Source organism: Conger conger, chromosome 12 (genome assembly GCF_963514075.1).
Source record: "Conger conger chromosome 12, fConCon1.1, whole genome shotgun sequence".
Lineage (NCBI taxonomy): Eukaryota > Metazoa > Chordata > Actinopteri > Anguilliformes > Congridae > Conger > Conger conger.
In genome coordinates this window covers 3,482,234-3,503,656 of record NC_083771.1, presented here as the reverse complement: position 1 = coordinate 3,503,656, position 21,423 = coordinate 3,482,234, and the positions used below count along the sequence as shown (strand labels likewise).

Genomic DNA, 21,423 nt, shown 5'->3' with positions numbered 1-21,423 from the left:
AATCCATGTTTCTGGGAAGGGCTGTTTACTGGCAAGGATCTTTCTCCTGTTAGCTTTGGTTGTGGAGTGAGTTAAAGCTCATTATATTTGGAAATAATGTAGACCTAAGTGGGGAACTGGGCTAAAAACGTCAGAATCCAGTCAGGGGACGCTGTTTAATTTCTTTGGTTAAAATCATGTCAACTACATACTATCGGTCTTCTGCTAAGTGAGAAGGAGAATAGATGCTCAGTATCTTGGTGCAATATAGTGTCTTCTATTCACCTGCCAGTCTAACCTGCAGCACAACACAGACCAGGAGGCTTTTATATCGATTGAAGCGACAGGCGTGGTCATTGGGATTGTCCTTTTTTTCTTTTCAAAATGCCAGTAGAGGTCATGGCAGGTCATGGCAGAATGGCTTAATGACATCAGCTGCGGGACCCCAGCCATGAGCTCTCCCAGTCACACGACCAGCCTGAGGCCAAGGGTTCCTTTCACTAAGCCGATGAGTAAACGAGTTCAGTAAAGCTAAAAGATAGATTTAATTTTTTTTGAACCAAATAAATATAATCAATTGCTCCTGCGTGACATGTTAGCATTGGATAGGGAAATAGCATGCCAGTGAATGTGCGTGTGTGCGCGTGTGTGTTGTGTGTGGGAGGGGGGTATGGGTGTTCTTCGACCGCTTCATAGAAATGGCATCCTGAGTTTTCTAATGTGTGAAGAACACCCCGTGTTGGGCAGTCCCAGTTCTATTGCAAAGGAAATGTGCTTTGAGATTGTGCTCACGTACGTATGACGGCGGTTACAGCCGCTGGCACACGTCGTGCGAGTCCACACGCATGTGCAGGTGAGTTCCTGAATACAGGCAATACTTAAATCTGCGAGATTTGTGCTTGCATACCTGCCAATACCTGACACTGGGGATATCTACCTGTGGTACAGCTCCACTGACTAGCGGCAGTGTAGGAAACACACTGGCTTCTCTGACGCAGTTCTACGCTCTCTGTTTCAATGTTCTCCTCGCCCGGTTTGGTATGATTGTAAATAAACTGGAGAGAACCCACATTTAAACAGACCAGCGCCCTCGGTCGCTACGCGCGTTCAGAGTTGTGGAGATTTCATCTGAATACCAACTTGCACAGCTGATTCTGGGTTTTAATTCAGTTTGGATTTGATTAAATAACATAATCTAAAAGAAAGAATGGAGAGAGATTAAGAAAATCAATTCAGGTGTCAGTTCAGTCGAATTTAGCACATTCGCACTCATTTAGGCTTTGGCTCAATATTACTTTGCGATGATGTTGATTCTTGGATGGATTCTAATGGGCTCCTTGATGTTGTGAACTGCCAGAAAGGCAGTAAGTGTAATGGCTGCACTGACAGATTCAGCTGAACCGAGGCTAAGAGTCGCTGCCAAAACTGCAAAAGAAAGGCCCGTGGGGGAAAAAAATACTGGTACATTTCTAAACGTTTTCACTTCAGGAAAAATAAATTGCAATATATACGCAAATGGATTACATCTAAAAGCAGCATATTGACTTTTTCTTGATTTCGCCATGATTTTCTATATTAAAAATATGCATAATTATATAAGGGCAATGGATTGTTTTATATAAGGGGTTTACAATTACATAAATACTTTTCTAAAATTTCAGGCATATATCCGTACTCCGCAGATTAACTGCTCGCAGAGCGTGTTTGCGATGTGCACCAAATATCTTTGGGATTTATCGGCAGTGTGCAAGTGGCTTCCCCCGAGAGCGTCCTCGCTGTGTCTCCTCACGTGTCTGATTGTGTTTCTGCCAGTAAACAGCCCCTTCCTTCGCCCTCCAAAACAAAAATCAAATTTTTAAAAAGGTTGGTAGCGAGTGACGTCGCCCTCCGTGGCAAACAGACCACTCTTCCTCTAACAGAGCCCCGCCCGTCCCACCCCCGCCCTCCCCCCCTCCCCCCCTCCCCCCATCACGCTTTGGTACAAGTGCTGGAGGCGGAGGAGGCCCCCCCTGGACTCCCCTCATCCATCCATTTGTCCAGGCTCCTCCTCCGCGCGTTCATGAAGAAGTTGCTGACGGTGGTGAGCTCCAGGCCCAGCTGCTGAGAGATGGTCAGCTGCATCTCCTTAGACGGGCGTTTGTTCTCCTTGAAGATGGCTAGAAGGGTGCGTCGCTGGAGGTCAGTAAAGACCAGGCGGGATTTCTTTGGCGTATTGCTCCTTTCCTTGCTCGGATCTTGCTCTTTTCTTTTGCACGCTTTTTGAGGATGGAGAGAGAGGGAGAGAGAGAGGGAGGGAGAGAGGGAGAGGAAAGAGGAAGGTAAAGGAAGAAGAAGAGAGAAGAGAGGTTGATTATAATGGAGTTATAACTTTTATATTCTCAGCTTCTCAAAGCATGCTGTCCTAATTTTACTAAATGATGTATTCACCATATTTGGTGAATCGACAAAAACATTTTTAAATGTGCATAGAATCTACTCATGAAATGTTTACAGTATTAAACAGAGCTATGTGAAAGCCAGTCTACTTTCTGCTTGCATGCTTTTCACATTGCTTAGGAGACAAGCTGATATGGAAATGGGACTTTTATGAAAATGGCACACTCATACTGTATAGTACACTCAAATTGTTATAAAAATGCCAGACACATACTATATAGTACATTGAGATTGCTATATAAACGCTGGACACATACTTTATAGTACACTGAGATTGCTATAAACGTGTCAGACACATACTATATAGTATATTGAGATTGCTGTAAAAATGGCAGACACATAGTGTAAAGTACACTGAGATTGCTATAAAAACACCAGACACATACTGTATAGCACACTGAGATTGTTATAAAAAGACCAGACACATACTATATAGTACACTGAAATTGCTATAAAAAACAGCAGACACATACTATATAGTACACAGTCAGATTGCTATAAAAATGCCAGACACATACATAGCATAGTGCACTGAGATTGAACGTTATGGAATGGAGTAAACAAATCAGTCACTGCAGGTCACTGCCAAGCAGCTCTGCATTCTGGGATAGCCACAATGGCCACAGGAGGAGTGGGCAGCCATGCGTGATTTACAGCCAAACACCTTCTCCCTGGTGTCTTTTGTTCCCACACGATGACACGGTTACAGCCTGTTCTGTCACAGACATATTTAATCAATAGAGCCTCTTCAGTAAGCACCCCTGTCCCCACCCCTATCCCCCCGCCCCTCGCACATGCAAAACCATACTCTGAACGCTTCATTGGTTATTCCCTCAGACCAATCAACAGCCTGAAAATTACCCGTTGAAAAAAAGTTCATTTACCGCCGGTTTGAGTGTTGGAGGACAAATGCCTCTTGGGGAAACTTTGCCAAACACCTCGACTAAATGGATTGCTTGTTCGTTTTTTTTACTGCATTGTGCAGATACATTTGCACACATTGAGTAATCAATGTCAGTTTTTCTGAGATCTGCAGCCACGTTGGGATGAAACGAAACACATTTTTTGCTGTCCATCTTTCTATATTATAAGTGATGTGATGGCTGTTTTTAATGAGGGCCCTAAAATGTAGGCAAGTGATAAGGAACACTGTGACTACTACAGTATTCACCGGACTCTCCTTTCACAAATACATTTTAAAAAGCTGACATAGTATGTGTAACACTATAAAAACTGACTTTGTGACTGAATTCAGTCGAGACAGTGAAGCTTTGGGGGCTGTAATGTGTATAATGCATATTCCATCTTTCTTCTTTATTTGTTCCATTAGTAAACTCCTTAGCAAGCTCACCGATTCCTGTTCCAAAATCTCTTGGCACAAACACAGCACTCAACCCTCAGGATGTAGTGGCATTTCTGAGCATTTTCAGCTGAAACATTTTTATGTGGGTCATCAAATCAATATTTAGGCCAAAAATATGCTTGTGATCAGAGAGAGGGACTTTAATGAGCACTTAAACATCAATGAAAATCGATAGCTCAATACTGAGTCTTAACTATAAATTGTTGTTGTAGTGTAAGTATTGGTGGTAGTACATTCTAAATTGGAGCTATATCTGGATGCTATAGCTGATTTGAAGATATGGCTGTTTTCTAGAGTTATTTATCATCTATTAACAACCATGCTGAGATAAAAACCCGTTTCGTTGGACCAACTTTTATGGCTGATTTACTCAACATTTCCAAGAAAGGGTCGGTGTGGGTGCAGGCTTCTGTTTCAATCAAGCAGTTCCACACCTGATTCTGCTAATCCACCATTACTGTCTTTGCTAAGGACAGAGGCTGCGTCCAGAATGGCATACTCTGTCCTTAGCAAAGACTCTAATGAGTAGTATGCTAGTATGCGATTCTGGCCACAGGTCTTGATTAGTAGAGTCAGGTGTGATTGGAACAGAAGCCTGCACCCACACCGGCCCTTTCTGGGATCCATAGAGTATCCCTGCTCCATGGTCTTAGTATAAGCAGCCCACAGAAAATGGAGTGCACATATTAAAATAAAGTATATCGTACAGTACATATACCATTATAATGGTATACATTCCACATTTGTCATCAAAAACACGTTTTTCAAGGGCCATTATCTACATAAGCACACTGAACCTTAAGCATATTAATTAAGCAAATTCTTATTATTTTATTCCAGTCAAAATACTTTCCTTTCCTGTTAAATGAATATGCTCAACAAATCAAGAGAAGTTAACACTTATTTTCCATTTTACACTTATTGAAGATGTGCTTACTCTGTAATATAACAATACTGCTAATATTTGGCGACTTGACTAATGTAAAATTTTGGTGACTGAGCTTTAATCCAAAGACAGCTGCTACAGGTAGCTGCAGTCACTGTGAATTGTCTAACTTTTAAAACTTTCTTTTTTTTAAACAAAAACTGAAAATTTTGTTGCTGTATGCTTCAAATGACAGCTCCAGTAACTTTGGTGGTCGTGAATTCGAATTAAAGCTTTTAACTTTGCCAAACCGCTACAAACAACTTTCTTCCATCACTCTGGTAGTTTAAAAAGTTACTCTCTGGAGTCACTACCAGAATCGTTCTCAATGCACATTCAACAGCCTTTTAATGCCTTGAACCGAGACCAGGCAGCTAGCAAAGTAGCCACTAGCGTTAGTGTAGTGGAAACGCTTATAAGCGAATCACCTCCACTCATCTCCAGTTCAGCACCTACTCTATTTTTGCCCAGGCCTTGATATTAATTTTGGGAAGCACACAGTCATCCCAGTTCTGGATAAGCATTTTTTAGTTAGTTTGTTTATTTGTTCATTTCCATCATACAAGTGCTACACGACAAGAGCTAGCCTATACCCAGACTGACGGACATTAGGCTATATAACTTCATCCAGCCATTCACAATCTATTCACAAACCCATCCACAGCTCTGAACCTTCACGTGTTTAAGGGTTTTACAGAACAGAATCTAAGGCAGTGCTCACCAGCGACCATCACTCCTTCGCAAAGGAGACCAATATGTTTGTTTGGCCATAATATTGTGCACTTCAAGAAGCCTTTTCCCTAATAGTAAATGTCTGCATTTATATAGCGCCTTTATCCAAAGCGCTGTACAATTAATGCTTCTTGTTCATGCACCAACAGCCATTGGTTGCCATGCAAGGTACCAATCAGCTTGTCAGGAGCAAGTGGGCGTTAGATGTCTTGCTCAGGGACACTTCGACACACCCAGGGCGGGATCGAACTGGCACCCCTCCAACCCACACTAGTTTCTTGTAGTTTGGCGAGAAACAGGTGTGTACCACACAAGTAATGTAGTTTTAGGAATATAGAATTAACAATTACATAATTTTAGATTTGAGGGTTGTTTAATGTTAATCTTAAAAGTGAGGCCAGTGATAAAAAAGCAGCTATAAGAGGCGTGTGAATTCACCTCAAACATTTAACATTCGGGTCGTAAACGATAAGATGAACAACGCTGAAATCTAAAATCTCCGCTCGACGTCTATTGGTGAAACTGATGGCCTGGCGCTCTAGACGCAGAGAAACATATTAGATTTGATTACCCCCCTGAATTAAGTATGCACAACTGAGACCAATTGAGATCAATACAAATCAGGTTAAGTACTCAATTGTGTACAAAACTATTATGTAAGCGGAAATTATCCAAAAAAGGGCACGGAAATAAACACGTAGTCTGTGCATTTTAATTGTTGGGAGTTTGCACCATCCCTACCTGTCTCCGTAGTGCTACGGTCGGGATCGTTAAAAACGGTGCGAGATACTTTTTTTTCCCAGTTTACAGAATGCAAACGTCGAGTATGAGTATGATTTAAAAAAAATAATATAGCTTGACAATCTCCTTCTAAAACAAAGAGAATAGTTCGTACAGATGCTGGAGTATCACAGCCCATAATTGCAGTGACATATCTGTGTACCTCATGAGGAGGTCCACTCTTGCTTTACTACATTTAAAACATGTTTGGTAAATCAACACTCAACAGCACCGCACAGCGAGCAGATGTCGCTGTTCGTGGTGCTGAAAATATGTGCCCGCTAAGCGGTAATGAAAATGGATGTGTACAATTTTATAATAAATAAAATCTGAATTGTCTCATTCACGTTTTACAATATTATATAAAACAAATAGCTGGCCTGAACTGTAACGCAAATTATGTGGTAGGAGATCTGAGAATGTGGCATGACTGCTTTTATCGTAAAAGCGAAATGAACAATTTAATGTTTTCCCACAAGATGGCAGTATTAGACTTGCGCTGTCTAACATTCTGTTTTCACTTCCAAAAGAAGTCAGCCGCCCCATGACACTCGCGAGCAGCATGTGGTGGATCGTGGGTTCACATATCAGGTGAGACTATTTCAATCGCTGAATAGAGTGGGCTACTCCTTCACATCAATTGCTAGCACTTCTTTTGGAGAGTTTTTTTGTATTTTTTGTATTTTTTTTCGAAATTCTAAAGTTAGTGTTCTCGAACTCAATTAGCCTACATCCAAGTGCCAGACGTGATTGCTACTTCTGCATTAGGATGTTCAGTTAAGAACACTCTAATCACATATTTGTCATATTACACCTTAAAGGGTAAAATCCGTTATACCAGTAAAATCGATGTTGCAAATCATTTGGTTGTATTTAAAAGGACCAAATCATCTCCATTCTGAATTCATTTTTATTTGTTCATGGGGCATTGAATGTAAAGACGAGTTCTGCTCTTTATAGACTCGTATACGACATTATGTTTGAATTAAATTCTTGGAAACAAAGCCTACAAGGCCTCGTTGAAAATAACTATGGGAGCGACGTAAACTACCAAACTAGATAGAGTTAGAATCAGTAAAGCAAAGCATTAGTGGATCATCAATCTTTGAAAATAATTAAAGCGCAAGTTAAGGCATATGTCTTAATGATGTGAGTATTAGCGTGTAGTTCCTATTTGATGGAAACAAGCATACGAACTGATAAATGCTTATCCATGGATGATTGTATGCTTCCACAAATCCATATTAAGGCTTACGCAGAAAAGGACTATATCTGTTCATATCAAAAATCGGACTATATATGTTCTGAACTGGATACGAGTGGAAGTGATTTGCTTACAGCATAAGCATTGTAAACAACGTGTATTGATTCAATAGAAGATAGAATCCGATAATTTCACTACACGGTACTCAAAAAGAGTACATGCATCCAATAGAGAACATATGTAGCCGCCCCTGTAAGAGTTGATTCCTTTAACACTGAACATTTTACTTTGTACATCCCGCTTCCACGTTTCTTGAGGGCCAGAAAATCATGGATAATTGAAATAGAACTGTCAACAAGCATTCGAAGTCATAGCAGTATCGACATTTTATAACTGCTATTAACCAATCAGATTGAGATTTGTCCAGCCCGTTTTATAAGTCATATATAGCCTACTGTATGTGTACATAATGCAACCATGCCACAGCCAACTGCAATTGAAATGTATGAATAAAATCAAAATGTGTCTGTATATGCATTTTCATGGATAATTGAAATTGAACTGTCAACAAGGCTCATAATCATAATCAGGCTTTACCTTGTCACAATAGACCTCAAGGTAAAGCCTGATGTATAACCCCAGAAGCCTATGGCAACCCTGGGTACAATGGTGTTTTATGTGAATAACCCATGTAAAAGCCTCGTTTTGCATGGGAGAAAGCAAGCAACGACCGACGATCACAATATAGGATAACTTCCTTTGTGTTCTAAAATAAAGACACTATGGAAACAGAGAGCTTGGGCAGGTGGGACGCTATGTCCTATTAATAATTGTATGTAGCTAGTTCAATTGACATAGCTTCGCATAACCTTGCCCTCACACGTTCTGAATTGATCATTGAAAAGGACACCGTAAGACCATTTTACTCTAGAAAGGCGCTTGCAGAAAGCGAGTATCTCCGTGAAAACGTCAAGGACGCGTTCTCACACTGTTTTTGTACAATGACAAGTAAAAGCAAATACCATGAATGACACTTGACGCAGATGTTTCATCGATCGGGAATAAACTCCTCAACGGCGGCATCAATTTCACACTGAAAGCGGCTCTCTCCTCTTCTCGGCCATTACACTTCTCAACGTACCGTCCCTCTACATTGATGCGTTCATATTAGAGATAAAGACGATTGGGCCTTTTTGTGGAGACTCGCATGTCAATCAGTAGTATTTGTACAATATATTAGTTGCAAATAGGTTATGTCCACATAGAATGAACGATTGTAAAATTCGTTTACAATATATACTTTGGCAGAACAAAAATCATGTTCATGTGTGTAGTTATTTACAACCACGGGTTTAAAAATGGCTATTATAGCCAAATAGTTCTAACAATTCTAAACACTAAAAGTAGTGTCCTTTTGAGATTTAAGGTTGGTATGATTTATCGTAGGCTATGGGATGAGTGTCCCACGTTGCTCGGAAGAAAATGCAAAACCACATACATTCAATCCAAGCCTTATATAAAAGCGGGCCGTAACACTTCTCAACGCTGAGTAATAATTTGATTTAGAAAATAAATTAAAAACAAAGTATTTTCACACGGGAATAATTTTGTAAACATTCAACTGTTAGGCTACTGAAAAACAGCTGGCTGTAGAACATCCACGACCATCTTGAAAATAGTTTCACTTTTTACGGCGGTTGATTGATATTTTAAAATATGCAGTCAAGATACAATACGTTTATAATCAAATAATAAAAATCAAACAATCTCGCGCTTTTTCTCTGAACAATGTAGGTCGGCCACTCTCGTAAATTCAGAATTCGAATAACTGTTCTTTGAGCTGCGCTTTCATCGTGTTGCATTCTGCTTACTGCGGCCATTTTGCGACTGAAAAAGGTGCCACTGCGCTCGCCTCCGTCTGGGAGCTGCAGACACACAGCAGCTGTATATGGGAGGCACTGTATATGGGAGGGGCCGTCTTCTCAGTCAATGGAAATTCACAGTGCTGCGATTTAATCACGACGTTGTACCCCATCACGCATTTACAGAATGATCAAAAACACAATTATAATATTCAAATTGGACTTCGCGTCTACTGTTTTCACGGTTTGAAAGGGGAGTTAACTGGATTTTTAAAGGGTAAGGTTAAATCAATTGGATCAATACCGTAGGTTTCCCTGGCCTTATATCAAACGGGTAACAGCTCCTCTTGCCTATGGTTTATCTTTCTTCTCTGACAAATGTAAATCAATGTCTTCTGCCTCTCTAACGGCACAGAGCCGAGAAAGAGCGCGTGGTATTGTGGAATAAACACCTCTTGCCGCAGTGCATTCAGTTTGGTCACATTTGAGCGCATTTAGACTATTGTAGGCCAAGTATTCAAGCAAATTGTGCAATTATATTTTTATAATTCTATTATTTCAAACAGTTGACTAATCAGATTAATGGCTTACTGCGAGTAGAATTCACTTCTGCGAACAATAAAGTAGGCATACTCGTGTAGCATAAATAATAAATACAACTTTGTAAATAAAGAAATAGCCCATGAACAAGAGGATACTATTTTAAAAAGTCTATGTTCGCATGACAATGCTGATTATTTAAAGTTATAAGTGTACACGAATGTTTCATTTATTGACATCCCAAAGATATTACACATGCCTTAAGGACACATTTTAGTTTAAAAAAAAACATTCCGTGTCAGCACAACATACCATGTTAACGTCGTTGGATCATCGAGGACACACGTTAGTGCAATGCAGTGCGGTTTATGTTTACATCAGGCAAACGTTAATCACATTCCGCGAGGTGGATGATCGCTGTAGCCTAATTAATGAAAAATGCTGAGTTATAATCGACCTTAAGGCAAAACACGTTTCGTGTAGGCCTAAGTACATCCGTTTTCAGTACCACAGACAGCGCGTTGCAGGCTACGTTTTAACGGTTAGAATCTAACCGTTAGAACCGTTCAAACTAAGGCATGCCTAGATAGGGCCTCATGAGCTCAAAAAAAAAAATATATATATATAATTCACCAAATTCACACCAAAATTTCAGCCTGGATCAATAGCTGTCCTTTATTACTGTACAATGACATTTACATTTTTTATTTTTTTTATTTTGGTGATTGTCTAACTTAATTAAACTGGGAGTTCAGGTTAAGGACAAATGTTCATTAAATTCAGGCTGCTGTCCTCATCTTTTAACAACGATTCACAGCAGTTTTACGGTTTAACACTAAAACTCTTTGTCGATAAACTGTTTGAGAGTGTAACTTAAATTAGCTTGACGTCCAGATTTGAATCTAGCTGTTTTCAGAAATCATAGTAAAGCCGTTATATTAGGCAATTTACAAGGTAACCTACTTCTGTAAGGGTATGTGGACAATAAATCAAACTAGAGATGACATATTCATAATTCTTTTAAGTAAATTCTGTGGAATATATATTGCTTAACAAATATAAATCAATCCAGGAGGAGAAATTCAAAACTGCAGTAATGTGCTATAGAATGATGTAATAAAATTCTACCTAATACCCGTCTCCATTTTTTTCCTATAACAACACCACAAAAATAAACCTATATTCACATCATAAAGGCTATATTCACATCATGAACATGAAATACGTATAACAGATCTGTGGCCCATCACATAACCTCAGCCCATCTAGCTACAACCTCAGCCTACATATTTGAGTCCTTGAATGTTCTTTTTCTGGATCTTTTCAAATCCATGGTCACTAAAATTGTCCATGAATAAAAAAAATTCATTACTCTGCGTAAAAGATGAAGTCCATTGTGATTAGACTGCATCTGGGCCTCGCAACAGCAAGTAGCCTGTGTACCCCAGTCATTGCCCTCTGATCCAAGCTAAAGCCTGGTGAGAATGCCTGTCCTGCGTTTCTCAAAGGGCTGTTAATAAATCTGGGAGATAAGGTAAATACGGCGTCTTTGCACAGGCCGTGCAGCCAGCCTGTGACCGTGTTAGCACTGCGGGCGACGGGGGGAGCCCAGGGGACAGGTGCCAGGAGTAACCAAGAGCAGGCTTCGATCAGCAGTGCCACCTCCCCCCCCTCCTGGGCCGTATCATCACCGGTCCGGTGGAGAAAACGAGGTAATGAAAAACTTCAGGGCCTTCTCTTGAGGTCTGAGCTTTTCAATTAAAAATTTAAAAAGTCTCATCTAAGTGGAGGCAGTGTGGGGGGGGATGGGAGGTACTTGGCTTAATGCACAAACAGAGCACACCCCCCCCCCCCACTCTCCCCCCACAGAGCCTCAATGGCTGCCTTCCTAAGCTTCACTGCAGTGAAACGCAGTAAAGACACTTTGCATATGTTGCAGACTGTAGTCGTACGGGGCTGGACTCCTGGCTTCAGTTCTCAGCTGCTTTAGGCTGATTAGGGAGGGCATGTGGCTTTCTTTCTGGATGCTGGGTTGTGAACTAACTCGCTGCCCTGCTTCGCGCTACCGCTGGAATACATATTTTGTGGAAATGAGAGACTTCAGAAGAATGCTTATTCCCCTAAATGTTTCACCGCACTCTAGAGAGCAAGTGAAGATACACAACAGACAGAGTTTGTTTTTCCAACTGCTTGTCTTCAGGCGGTAGTCCAAGTGAACCAAATATTTGCAGGTTAAATACCACCCACCAGAGGCATGGAAATCCAACTGAACTCTAAACCGACTGAGCCCCTGTACATTAGTACAACGATCATACCACTCATTTCCTGAGCCCCTGTGACGAATAAAAAGCATGACACCATCGCTGCAAATGTTTCAGTATAAACTTGTGCCTCATTAAACTACTACATAAAAATGAATTTCAGACGAGCAATATGAAGTTTCAAATACTGAAAATATACTTGTATGCCTGGGTGGTTAACAAATAGTTTGCCATACAACTCTGATAATTCAGATTTTCATACTGTGCAAATGCAGGCAAGAATCACAATAAGAACATCAACCAAGAAATCAGGGCATCTTTTAAACTAAATGAATGACAGTCATTAGAAATGTCCATGGGTGCCGTTTGTAAAAACAAATTTCTGTGCCGTGTTAATGTCGTCAGGTGGGGATTGAATTTTGCTAACCCATCTCAAATGTTGTATTGGATACAACATCAGTTACATTGTTATCATTTGTTATTTATCAGCTAGAACTGAGACAGAGAGGGTATTTGTTTGACTAATAAGCAAAGTGTCCTCTTTAAACAAACAGACAGCCATTGCTGAATGACAGCCAATCAGGAAACACAAAGTTCCATATCTGCCCCTGCAGTGATGACATCAGTATTCCAAAGGTATGTGGCCAGACCGACTGTCGAGACAAGTCCAATCAAAGCACTCACTGACTCCGTGATGTCACTTTGCTGATGAGGAAATCACCTCAAATCTCATTTAGGAGTGTTTGGAATGATCAAATAAAGGTTTCAGCTTTTACTTGGTATCTAAAATTAACCATAACAGCTATATGGAAAGGGGTTGAAGGTTTTGCAACGACAGTAGGAGTTAGATAACCGTGGACAAAAACATCTATTCTTTGTTGACACGTTCTAAATACATTGGCTCAGTAAATGATACCGAAATTCCTCACAATTCGCAATTGTGACAATTTGCATAGCAGCTTGATTCGCAACAAAAATAGTGTGACCAAAGTTATGGGCAGCCAGCAATAAGCAGGGGCAGCAATGGCCACAAAACAAAATTATAACAAACAAACAAACAAACAAACAACAGCAGCTTAAAGGCGAAATCTAAAATTGCTCCTTGAGAATTTAATTCTTAAAAAAAAAGAAAAAAAGACCCACATAGGGGCCAGAGGAAAAGAACAAAAAGTCGGAATTTCAGGTCTTCCCACAATGGGAATGTGGACCGGAATTATTCCCAACCGGCCTACATTCAGCTAAAACCCAACAAACTACAACAAACCAGAAAACAGAGTAAGGCCGCTAAAACAATAAAACCGGCGCTCTACAAACGAGCCCAAAGCTACTGTGCATCTCCCCAACAAGCAGCGTGACGGCAAGGAGAGCCCGCTTCAGGAGAGGAACACTCCCAGACTCCAGAAGACAGAGTGAGGGTGTTTTCCCAATTAGCACAGGCAATGCTGGCTCTTAATCAGCACAGGAGAAGTGACAAGACACTGAAGATACCGCAGGAGGAGGGAGAAAGATGTATAACAATGTGTAACAACGACAATAGGAAGAAAACCAATAAAGTCCACTGACTATGGGGTCAAATGGACCCATTATTATGAATGGAAAATGTCATGCAGTTAAACAAGCAGTCTATCTGGACATATCAAGAAGCATCACAAAGTCAAAGCTAAAAAATATCAGTGATTTTTTTGCGATAGAACCACACAATCATCGTCTAATAAATGTCATCATTGTCTGCTTTCCTTGTGTCCTCTGTGACTCGGTATATTATACCAGGAATGAATCTGATGATAATGACATTACTGTACAGTCATGATTCATAGTCAGTCCAACTGCAAAGTGCTTTGTCGTTACATTTCAGGAACGGTTAGTCATTATATATGCAGAATACAAAGTTTGGCCATTTTTGGAATCTGGGCCTATATTATGAAGCAAATATAGTTGTCATGTTTCAGAACATAAATTAATATTCTCTTTTTGTTCTAATGTGTAATTAATTATGTTGCCATGCATTGCATTTGTGGCTATGGTTTAGAAAATTTGAAACCAGTGATAATCTTGTTCAGATATTTTCCTTTAACTGTGAGTTTTATTTCTTCCAAATTGCCAAACAGTTTTAGACGTTAGTGATTACATAAAAAATATAATGTATAAATATAAAATGACAAGATAATAAGGACCACAGTCACGATAGCCAGTTTATATAGGGACCACATCAACACTGTACACGAAGAACAAAACTGGTCATCACTTAGGGTAAGTGTTTTCCAGTGATATCTTTAAATAAAGTGGTCTGGATAGGTAGCCTCTATTCTATACATCCCTGCGATATTGATTTCACTGCATTAGTCTTTATTGTACCCGATTAACTAAATATAGCAATAATGCGAGTCTGCATGTGTGGGGGAATGATGTCTGGGCCTGCCTGGTTTTGTGATAATGTTCTAAACATTCACTTCACCCCTGTAACAAACCCCCTGCCCTGGAATCTTTTCCGCCTGTTTTTTTAGTTCACAGCGACAGTCCAGTCAGCAATTCGCTGATAGAAGTTGAACAGTAAACAAGTGAGCACATTTGGGGTTAAATGAACCAAACTTTGCACTTTACTCAGCTACTGTTGACCAAAACAGCATTGTGGGATATCGCAATCGTCTGACAATGTTTGGCCAAGCCAGCCAGACTATCATGTGTGTGTTGAAGAAAATCCCATTTTCCATATCTCAAGCTGCTTGATCATGGTGCATGTGTCAACAGGAAGCTTAGGAGACGTGAAGACACGATACCAACCAAGCTACCCTCGAAATGGCCTAATCACATTCAATCATGCCATCATATCTCTTCTTTGTAAAAACAGCTGTAGTATCATTTTATCATAATCCTAGAATTATTATCTTATTCCATATATCGCTGAGACATCTCTCAATGCGCTCACTTTCCCACAACGGCAACAAAAGTAACACTTTTCAAATGGGGGACATAGATAAGAAAAAATATTTGCGATCAAAAATATCAAATTTACTGACCTACCAAAACATGGGCTCTTATCCATTTTAAATTGTGGTGCCATTATACGTATCAATCTTGTTCGGCTATTGGCAGCAGATGTCCTGTCCACAATGTGCTCTCAATCACCCAGTTTCCTTTTGGCAAAGGATACTCCTTTAATATTTTGAAAGTACTTCAGAATTTTTAAATGTACAGTACCTTATATCCCTTGTCACAAAGACATTAGTTATAGAATGCGGAAGCGCTGTCTCACAAGTTACATGTTAAACCCATGTAAACAATGATTTGCACTTAAAACAAAATGCAGGGCAGAGAATTTCAATTCTCATTGCAATTACTGGAGTTTTCTTTTACTATTTTATGACTGTATCCTCTTGAGCTACGTGTATGATCTTAAAACAAAAATACATGAGAAATAAATTCCAATTCTGAGCTATTCCAAGCCACTGTTTCAAGCGTGCTTAGCCTCCTCCCGTATCAATCACAACTGCTGTTGGATAACACTATGACTACAGTGGATTCAAATGGTTTTCCCTGTTTATCGCCACTCCCTGGGACACGCAGCGTTTCATTTACCTCTGACCGTGTAGGCTGACACTGTTCAAGGGGTTCATATTAACATCATTACCGCTGTGGACGCAGGTGCTACCCAACAGCCCTGAAGCAGTTGTCAGTGCTGCAGCACTGACAGCATCCATTGTCATTTTCATTCTATCCAACAAGAGGACTGTTTGGCTTGCACCAGAATGCCACAGATATGTTTCCCGCTCCTTTCTCAGCCCTGGTGTAAAATCCAGCTATGGCCAGCTTGAAATGCCAGCTACCAGCTGTTTCAAAACAGAGCAGGTCAAGCCATGTTGAGTAGGCCTATAGAGCCGGGCTAGCTGGTCAATCAGCTACCAGCTATTTCAAAACCTAGCCTGAGCTGGTCTAATTAGTCAACCAGCTACCTGCTGTTTCAAAACCTAGCCTGAGCTGGTCTAATTAGTCAACCAGCTACCTGCTGTTTCAAAACCTAGCTTGAGCTGGTCAAACCATGTTGGGTATAGAGCTGGTCTAACTAGTCAACCAGCTACCAGCTGTTTTAAAACCTAGCTTGAGCTGGTCAAACCATGTTGGGTATAGAGCTGGTCTAACTAGTCAACCAGCTACCAGCTGTTTTAAAACCTAGCTTGAAATGGTCAAAACATGTTGAGAATAGAGCTGGTCTAACTAGTCAACCAGCTACCTGCTGTTTCAAAATCTAGCTTGAGCAGTTTTTTCAGCAGGGGCCGTAAGTCTTTTAGGAGGCGCCCCAGAGTAGCGGGTCTGCTCGGGATCTGCAGCGCCGTCCACTGCTGGGAACGTACTTCCGCCATCGGCTTTCCTGGAAGAAACCGGGATCAGGTTCCAGATCAATGAGAACTGGGTCCACACGTTTATGTTATTGTTGCCAGCATTAATGCCCTTTTAATCTTCAAGAGATTATCCGCATCGATCCACACCCATGGAGCTACACATATTTGTTTTAGAAAGTGACATAACCACAGGAATGAAAGACGGGAATAAAAATAAACGACAGTTTTTTTTTCCTTTGGATCTTATTTCTCGTGTCAAGATTTCTCACTGACTTCAATACCTTCTGGAGTTCTGTGTATGGATGGAAAGGCGGTGTTGTGTGATAAGACAGGGTCCCGAAAGCGTGTTTATTATTGTTATTCTTTTATTTATTTATTTATTTTATCATGCAGGTATTTTTTTTGATCAGAAATTATTTTCATTGCACAGAAGCACTACAATATATCCCGCTCGACGAAGGCCGTGCCGTTTATCGGGTCTAATTGAAGGCCTTAAATTGGCTGATCAAATCATTCGACTTTAAATGTTTTTGCATATGACTAGTTCAGCTTAGGTCACACTTCCAAGTTGTTCTCCAAGTAATTGTAATCGGTAACGATCATATTGCCTCCATATCGTTATGGAGCAATCTAACGTCAAATGCGGCACAGTTCCTGGTCGGTCATCTGTCCATGCAAATAAAACATAAGAATATTTCTCAACTGAAAATGAATTGTAGTGACTGCACTATGAATGGTGCTAAAGGATTCAATCAAAGGTGATTGCCTCCATTCCTTTCAATCTAAAACGCATGGGGAATATTAGGCTGTGTTAATTTACAGCGCTACCTGTATTAGCCGACTTTTAAAGATTTGAAATATTATCTCAATATGGGCTATAAATTCTGTTTGAAAAAAAAAGTTAAAACCAAGCAACCCATTTCTCATATGGTCTGTTTAGCATACAGATAGGCTGAATTTCAAGCATAGGTCTGAGATTTCAAGGTAAACCATGTTTAGGCTAAATTATTTTTATTTCTATAAGATTTGTATGTGCTTCAGTTGTTTTGCTCATAGCCTACTTGACCACGTTTTGTCTGCAAACCGTGAGCTGGGTATGAGCTATTTTGAGTAAGGCAAAATCCTTTTCGGTTTTGTGGCCGTCCCAAGATGTTAACCCAGCCTGATTGCTTGTATGCTCTTGGAATAAGCTTGAGCCAAGTGTCACCTTTGATTTGACTACATTAATACTGCGAGGGCAGGACCATCCACTCCCGGCGAATGCGAAAATGCCAGCATTATTTTTCCAAATGTTTGCGTTCTTTCATAGACCAATTCACAAAGCTTATATCACACAGACCAATTACTGTCATTGTTTTTATCCCATATTTCTGATGTTTATATTATATGATCCTGCTAATGCACGTGGACATTGGGGCTGATCAAACGTTTAGTTTAGAGAGCGCTGATTTACATCAGTTCGAGGTTATAAATTATTCGTTTTGTATAATTGCGTAAGGACCGACGGAGGCCTGGCGCTTAGCTTCACATTTTGCCTGGTTAACCCGAGACAAGGTGACGTTTGGTGCTCCGGCTCTGGGTCATGCAGAGATTTCTATCAATAATTCATTGAGCCGCTGCAGCTCCTGCTCTTCGTTTCAATTCCCCAGCCTCGCCGATCACATAATACCACCAACCCCCCCCCCCCCCCCCAACCCCCCTTCAGAGAAGGCTATACCACCATCTGCACGCTGAAGTAACTGCGTCTTCAAATATTACAATAATAATTTCCTGCCCTAGACTACAGTGTCCATACCTTAGCCTATTATCGCGCTAAATAGGCCTGTAATGTTATATTATTCAATCCTTTTTTGTAGATGCAACTATACCATTATTTAAATCGATGTCATGAGAGGAAAAACTCGAAACACAGCGCTCAAAGCGTGTATTCATTTATGTTTTAAGTAATCATTGTGAATAACTACTGAATGCATATGAGAGTTTGCATGTGCAATACTGCATTCAAGCAAGGCCTAACAACTACATTTAAATATCACCTTTGTTGCAAGCGCGCTTTTTTCTTTTTTGTTGTTGTTGTTGTTGTTGTTGTTGTTGTTTTTCGTTTTAAGAGCATTCGCCCGTTGATGGCTAATATCTGCGCGTATATAATCTCACCATGGAGATGTACTATCATGTACCAACTCGATGTAGCTCACGTATGACTGCGTTGTTAGCTATTTGTGTACAAAAAGTCAAAACAAAGAAAACGCACCGTTATCATTTTTGCCTTTAATTTTTGACTTAATATTAGTACGACTTATTTGTTATAAATATACGTCACGGAATTTGTTCATTTTTATTTGTTTTTGTCAATGTTATTTAACTTGGCAATGTATTAGATGCATTTTTCTTGTTTTGTTTCTTTTATTGTTGAATCTTGATCACCAATTAAACGATAACGCGGATATTGTTTTTACTCATTTCTTAAAATAGATTATCAATCGTTTTTTTACAAAGTGATGCACAATTAACTTAACCCCTCTTTTCTTGAGAAGAACAAAAGAAAGCGGGTTCTATGAGTCTCATTTTTCATCGCTAGAGGGGGCAACAACCTTACTATGTGTACACAACGATGAGTTTTTCCACATTACTGACTTGCATTGGGTAGTAGGTACAGACACAACCTAGCCAACGGAAAATATTTCTCTGTCTCTCCCTCTCACGCTCACTCTACAAAATATCAATGCAAGCACAAATGGTGTCGTTCATACACATTTTGCTTTTCAACTCTTCAAGAAACAGCCATTCACGTCATGAGAATCAGACAAACAACAAATATACACTATTTAGCCACAATGAAAAACGCAAAAAGAAATCATATAAACAGAAAACTTAATGTTTTTGTTAATAGCACACGATGATTCTGAACAACAGCTAAAAATGCACATGAATATAGCGTCGCTCCTGCAGTTCCTTCAAGATGGAAGATTTTGACATTTATGTTTACTAATTGCATGCTACACAGTATTAGCTCAGAACAGTAGCACATACACCTGAACATGAAAACATCAATTTCACTTTTTTTAAATCACACCTTTTAACTAAAAGAGAGTTCGTTTCAGGTTTGTGACAAAAGGTCGTTCATTCAAATAAGTGAGAGCTGACATATCCCAGTGCATAAACAAAAGACTATCTACTTTATAGTGAAGATTTTATAAGATGCTTAAGAAAAAAAGGACGTGCCATTATTATTGATCGTAAGCTATTGAATATCAATAATGGTGTGATTCAGAACTCGCTCATATAATCAGTGCAACTCCATGAAAATCGTGAACTCTGTTTTAGTGTTACAATGCACAGTAGCAAGAAGGCAAGCAATTCCGTAAACAGAGTTTTCATCAAGATACCTTGTCTTACCTGCAAGCCGTAGGGCCGACATCCTCTGGAACTCGGGCTCTTGTAGCCACTTCCACATTCTCCTAAATGTCTCCCTTCCCGATTTAAGTTTACTCCAAGGTTTTGGGTTCCTCAGGAGGTCGGAAAGGGTGCCCTGCGAGCGGCACAAAACCCGCTGGGCGAAGATCGCCTGCGGGATGCTGTACCGCTTCAGTTCTGCCGTGATCCTTTGTGCCACCTCTTTGGTGTTGATCTCTTCGAGGTGCCCCGAGTTGGCACTCTGCGTTCCCGAGGAGGAGGGCGGTCTGTCCCGGCTGGAACCCAACACAGGCCCGTGGGATTGAGGGTGGCCCGGGTGCCCGGCGTGGTGCATCCCGTTCAAATGCGGCATCATACCCGCCGCGGGGCCACCGAGGCCTCTGGTGAGGTGTTGATCCCCTCTGGCCAGCATGGCAGTATGGGCATCGAAGTTGGAGCTGAGCATTTTGTCGTGCCCGTGCGTGCTGTAGTTGTGTAGGCTTTGCTGCGTGTTGTGGATGGAGCTTAAGCCGTTGCCGAGGGGGCTGCTGGCGAGAGGGGATAAACTCTGACCCATCCCGGTCATGTCTTTATGGTAGGGGCTGTAGAGGTTGTTCATTGCTGGTAAACCCCGTTCGTCCCGCATCAGCGTAAAACTCCCGCTTACGTTCCCGGAGAGACGCTGGTGGTGGTGATGGTGATGATGGTGGAATTTGTCCGAAACTGTAGAAATAGGGGGTAGTGGTTGGAGTGGCGTTAACGTGGTGTAGGTGCCGCTCATGCCCATCCCCGGTGGGGATGTGTCGCACGGCATGCTCATTGCGTGATGAAGCGGGAGAGACAGTTCCGGACGGTACTCTCCAGCCCCATCCAGAATTGTAGCCATGCTGGACACCATAGCGGAACGCTGTGATGCCGCAGCCAAATCCTGATGTATCCGCAAAGAAGCCCCTGTGTTCCGATTGTGGTGGGGACTGTGGCTGTTCATCAAATCCTGGTCATGGTTTACGCTTATTCCACCATGCAGATTGCCAATGCTGTCCATTGTCATCTCTGGATTCATGGCGTAAGCATCCAAATCCTTGGCCAGGCATCGATAGGCGTTGTAGGCAGTCTTCATTCAGTCCATTGATTTGTTTAATATTTTGTGCCAGGGATGGGTTTTGTCGTTTGCTTTTTTTTTTTTTTTCTAAGGCCTCTCGGGTTTTTTTTTTAAATAAAAAATTACCGATCTCTATCAGACGGGCCAGTGCTGTTTCTCGCCATGTCCGAGCCCTCTCCTCCTCCTACGTATTGTGTTTAGGCAGCTAGAGCTGTCCGGGATGGGTCTGCTCCCCGATCACCCTACCCCAGCGAAGTGGGCGGGGATTGGTCCTTGATTGACAACACTGCCGTCCAGTAACCTTCTCCCTCCTGCTCAGCACCACGCTTCCCGGGGGCTGTGTATCCAATTCGGTTGTATTGTGTACGGCGCTGCCTGGGAGTTTTCATGCTCGGTTGAGATTTGTATGCTGCTCCTGCATCTGGAATCCAACGTCAGAAAGTCTGGATTTCTGTTAAACTACTCGTAACCCTTTCGTTGCCTGTTATCATCTGTCAGAGGAATTGGAA

The 21,423-nt window shown here is 41.1% G+C and overlaps 1 protein-coding gene across 1 annotated transcript; it reads right to left on the bottom strand.

Annotated features, from left to right (window-relative positions):
* Positions 1-1,947: 1,947 nt before the first annotated feature.
* onecut2 (one cut homeobox 2) lies at positions 1,948-20,932 on the bottom strand. Its single transcript, XM_061215608.1, has 2 exons — positions 19,816-20,932; positions 1,948-2,234 (listed from the first exon to the last, which is right to left on the bottom strand). Exons 1-2 carry the CDS (start codon positions 20,930-20,932, stop codon positions 1,948-1,950), a joined length of 1,404 nt encoding a protein of 467 aa, XP_061071592.1.
* Positions 20,933-21,423: the final 491 nt, after the last annotated feature.

Bases quoted from the DNA above. Each gene is read 5' to 3' on its own strand.
- onecut2 (XM_061215608.1), bottom strand. From the start codon at position 20,932: ATGAAGACTGCCTACAACGCCTATCGATGCCTGGCCAAGGATTTGGAT. The intron at 2,235-19,815 runs GTAAGACAAGGT...ATCCTCAAAAAG, and splicing joins GTCGGCCCTACGGCTTGCAG to CGTGCAAAAGAAAAGAGCAA.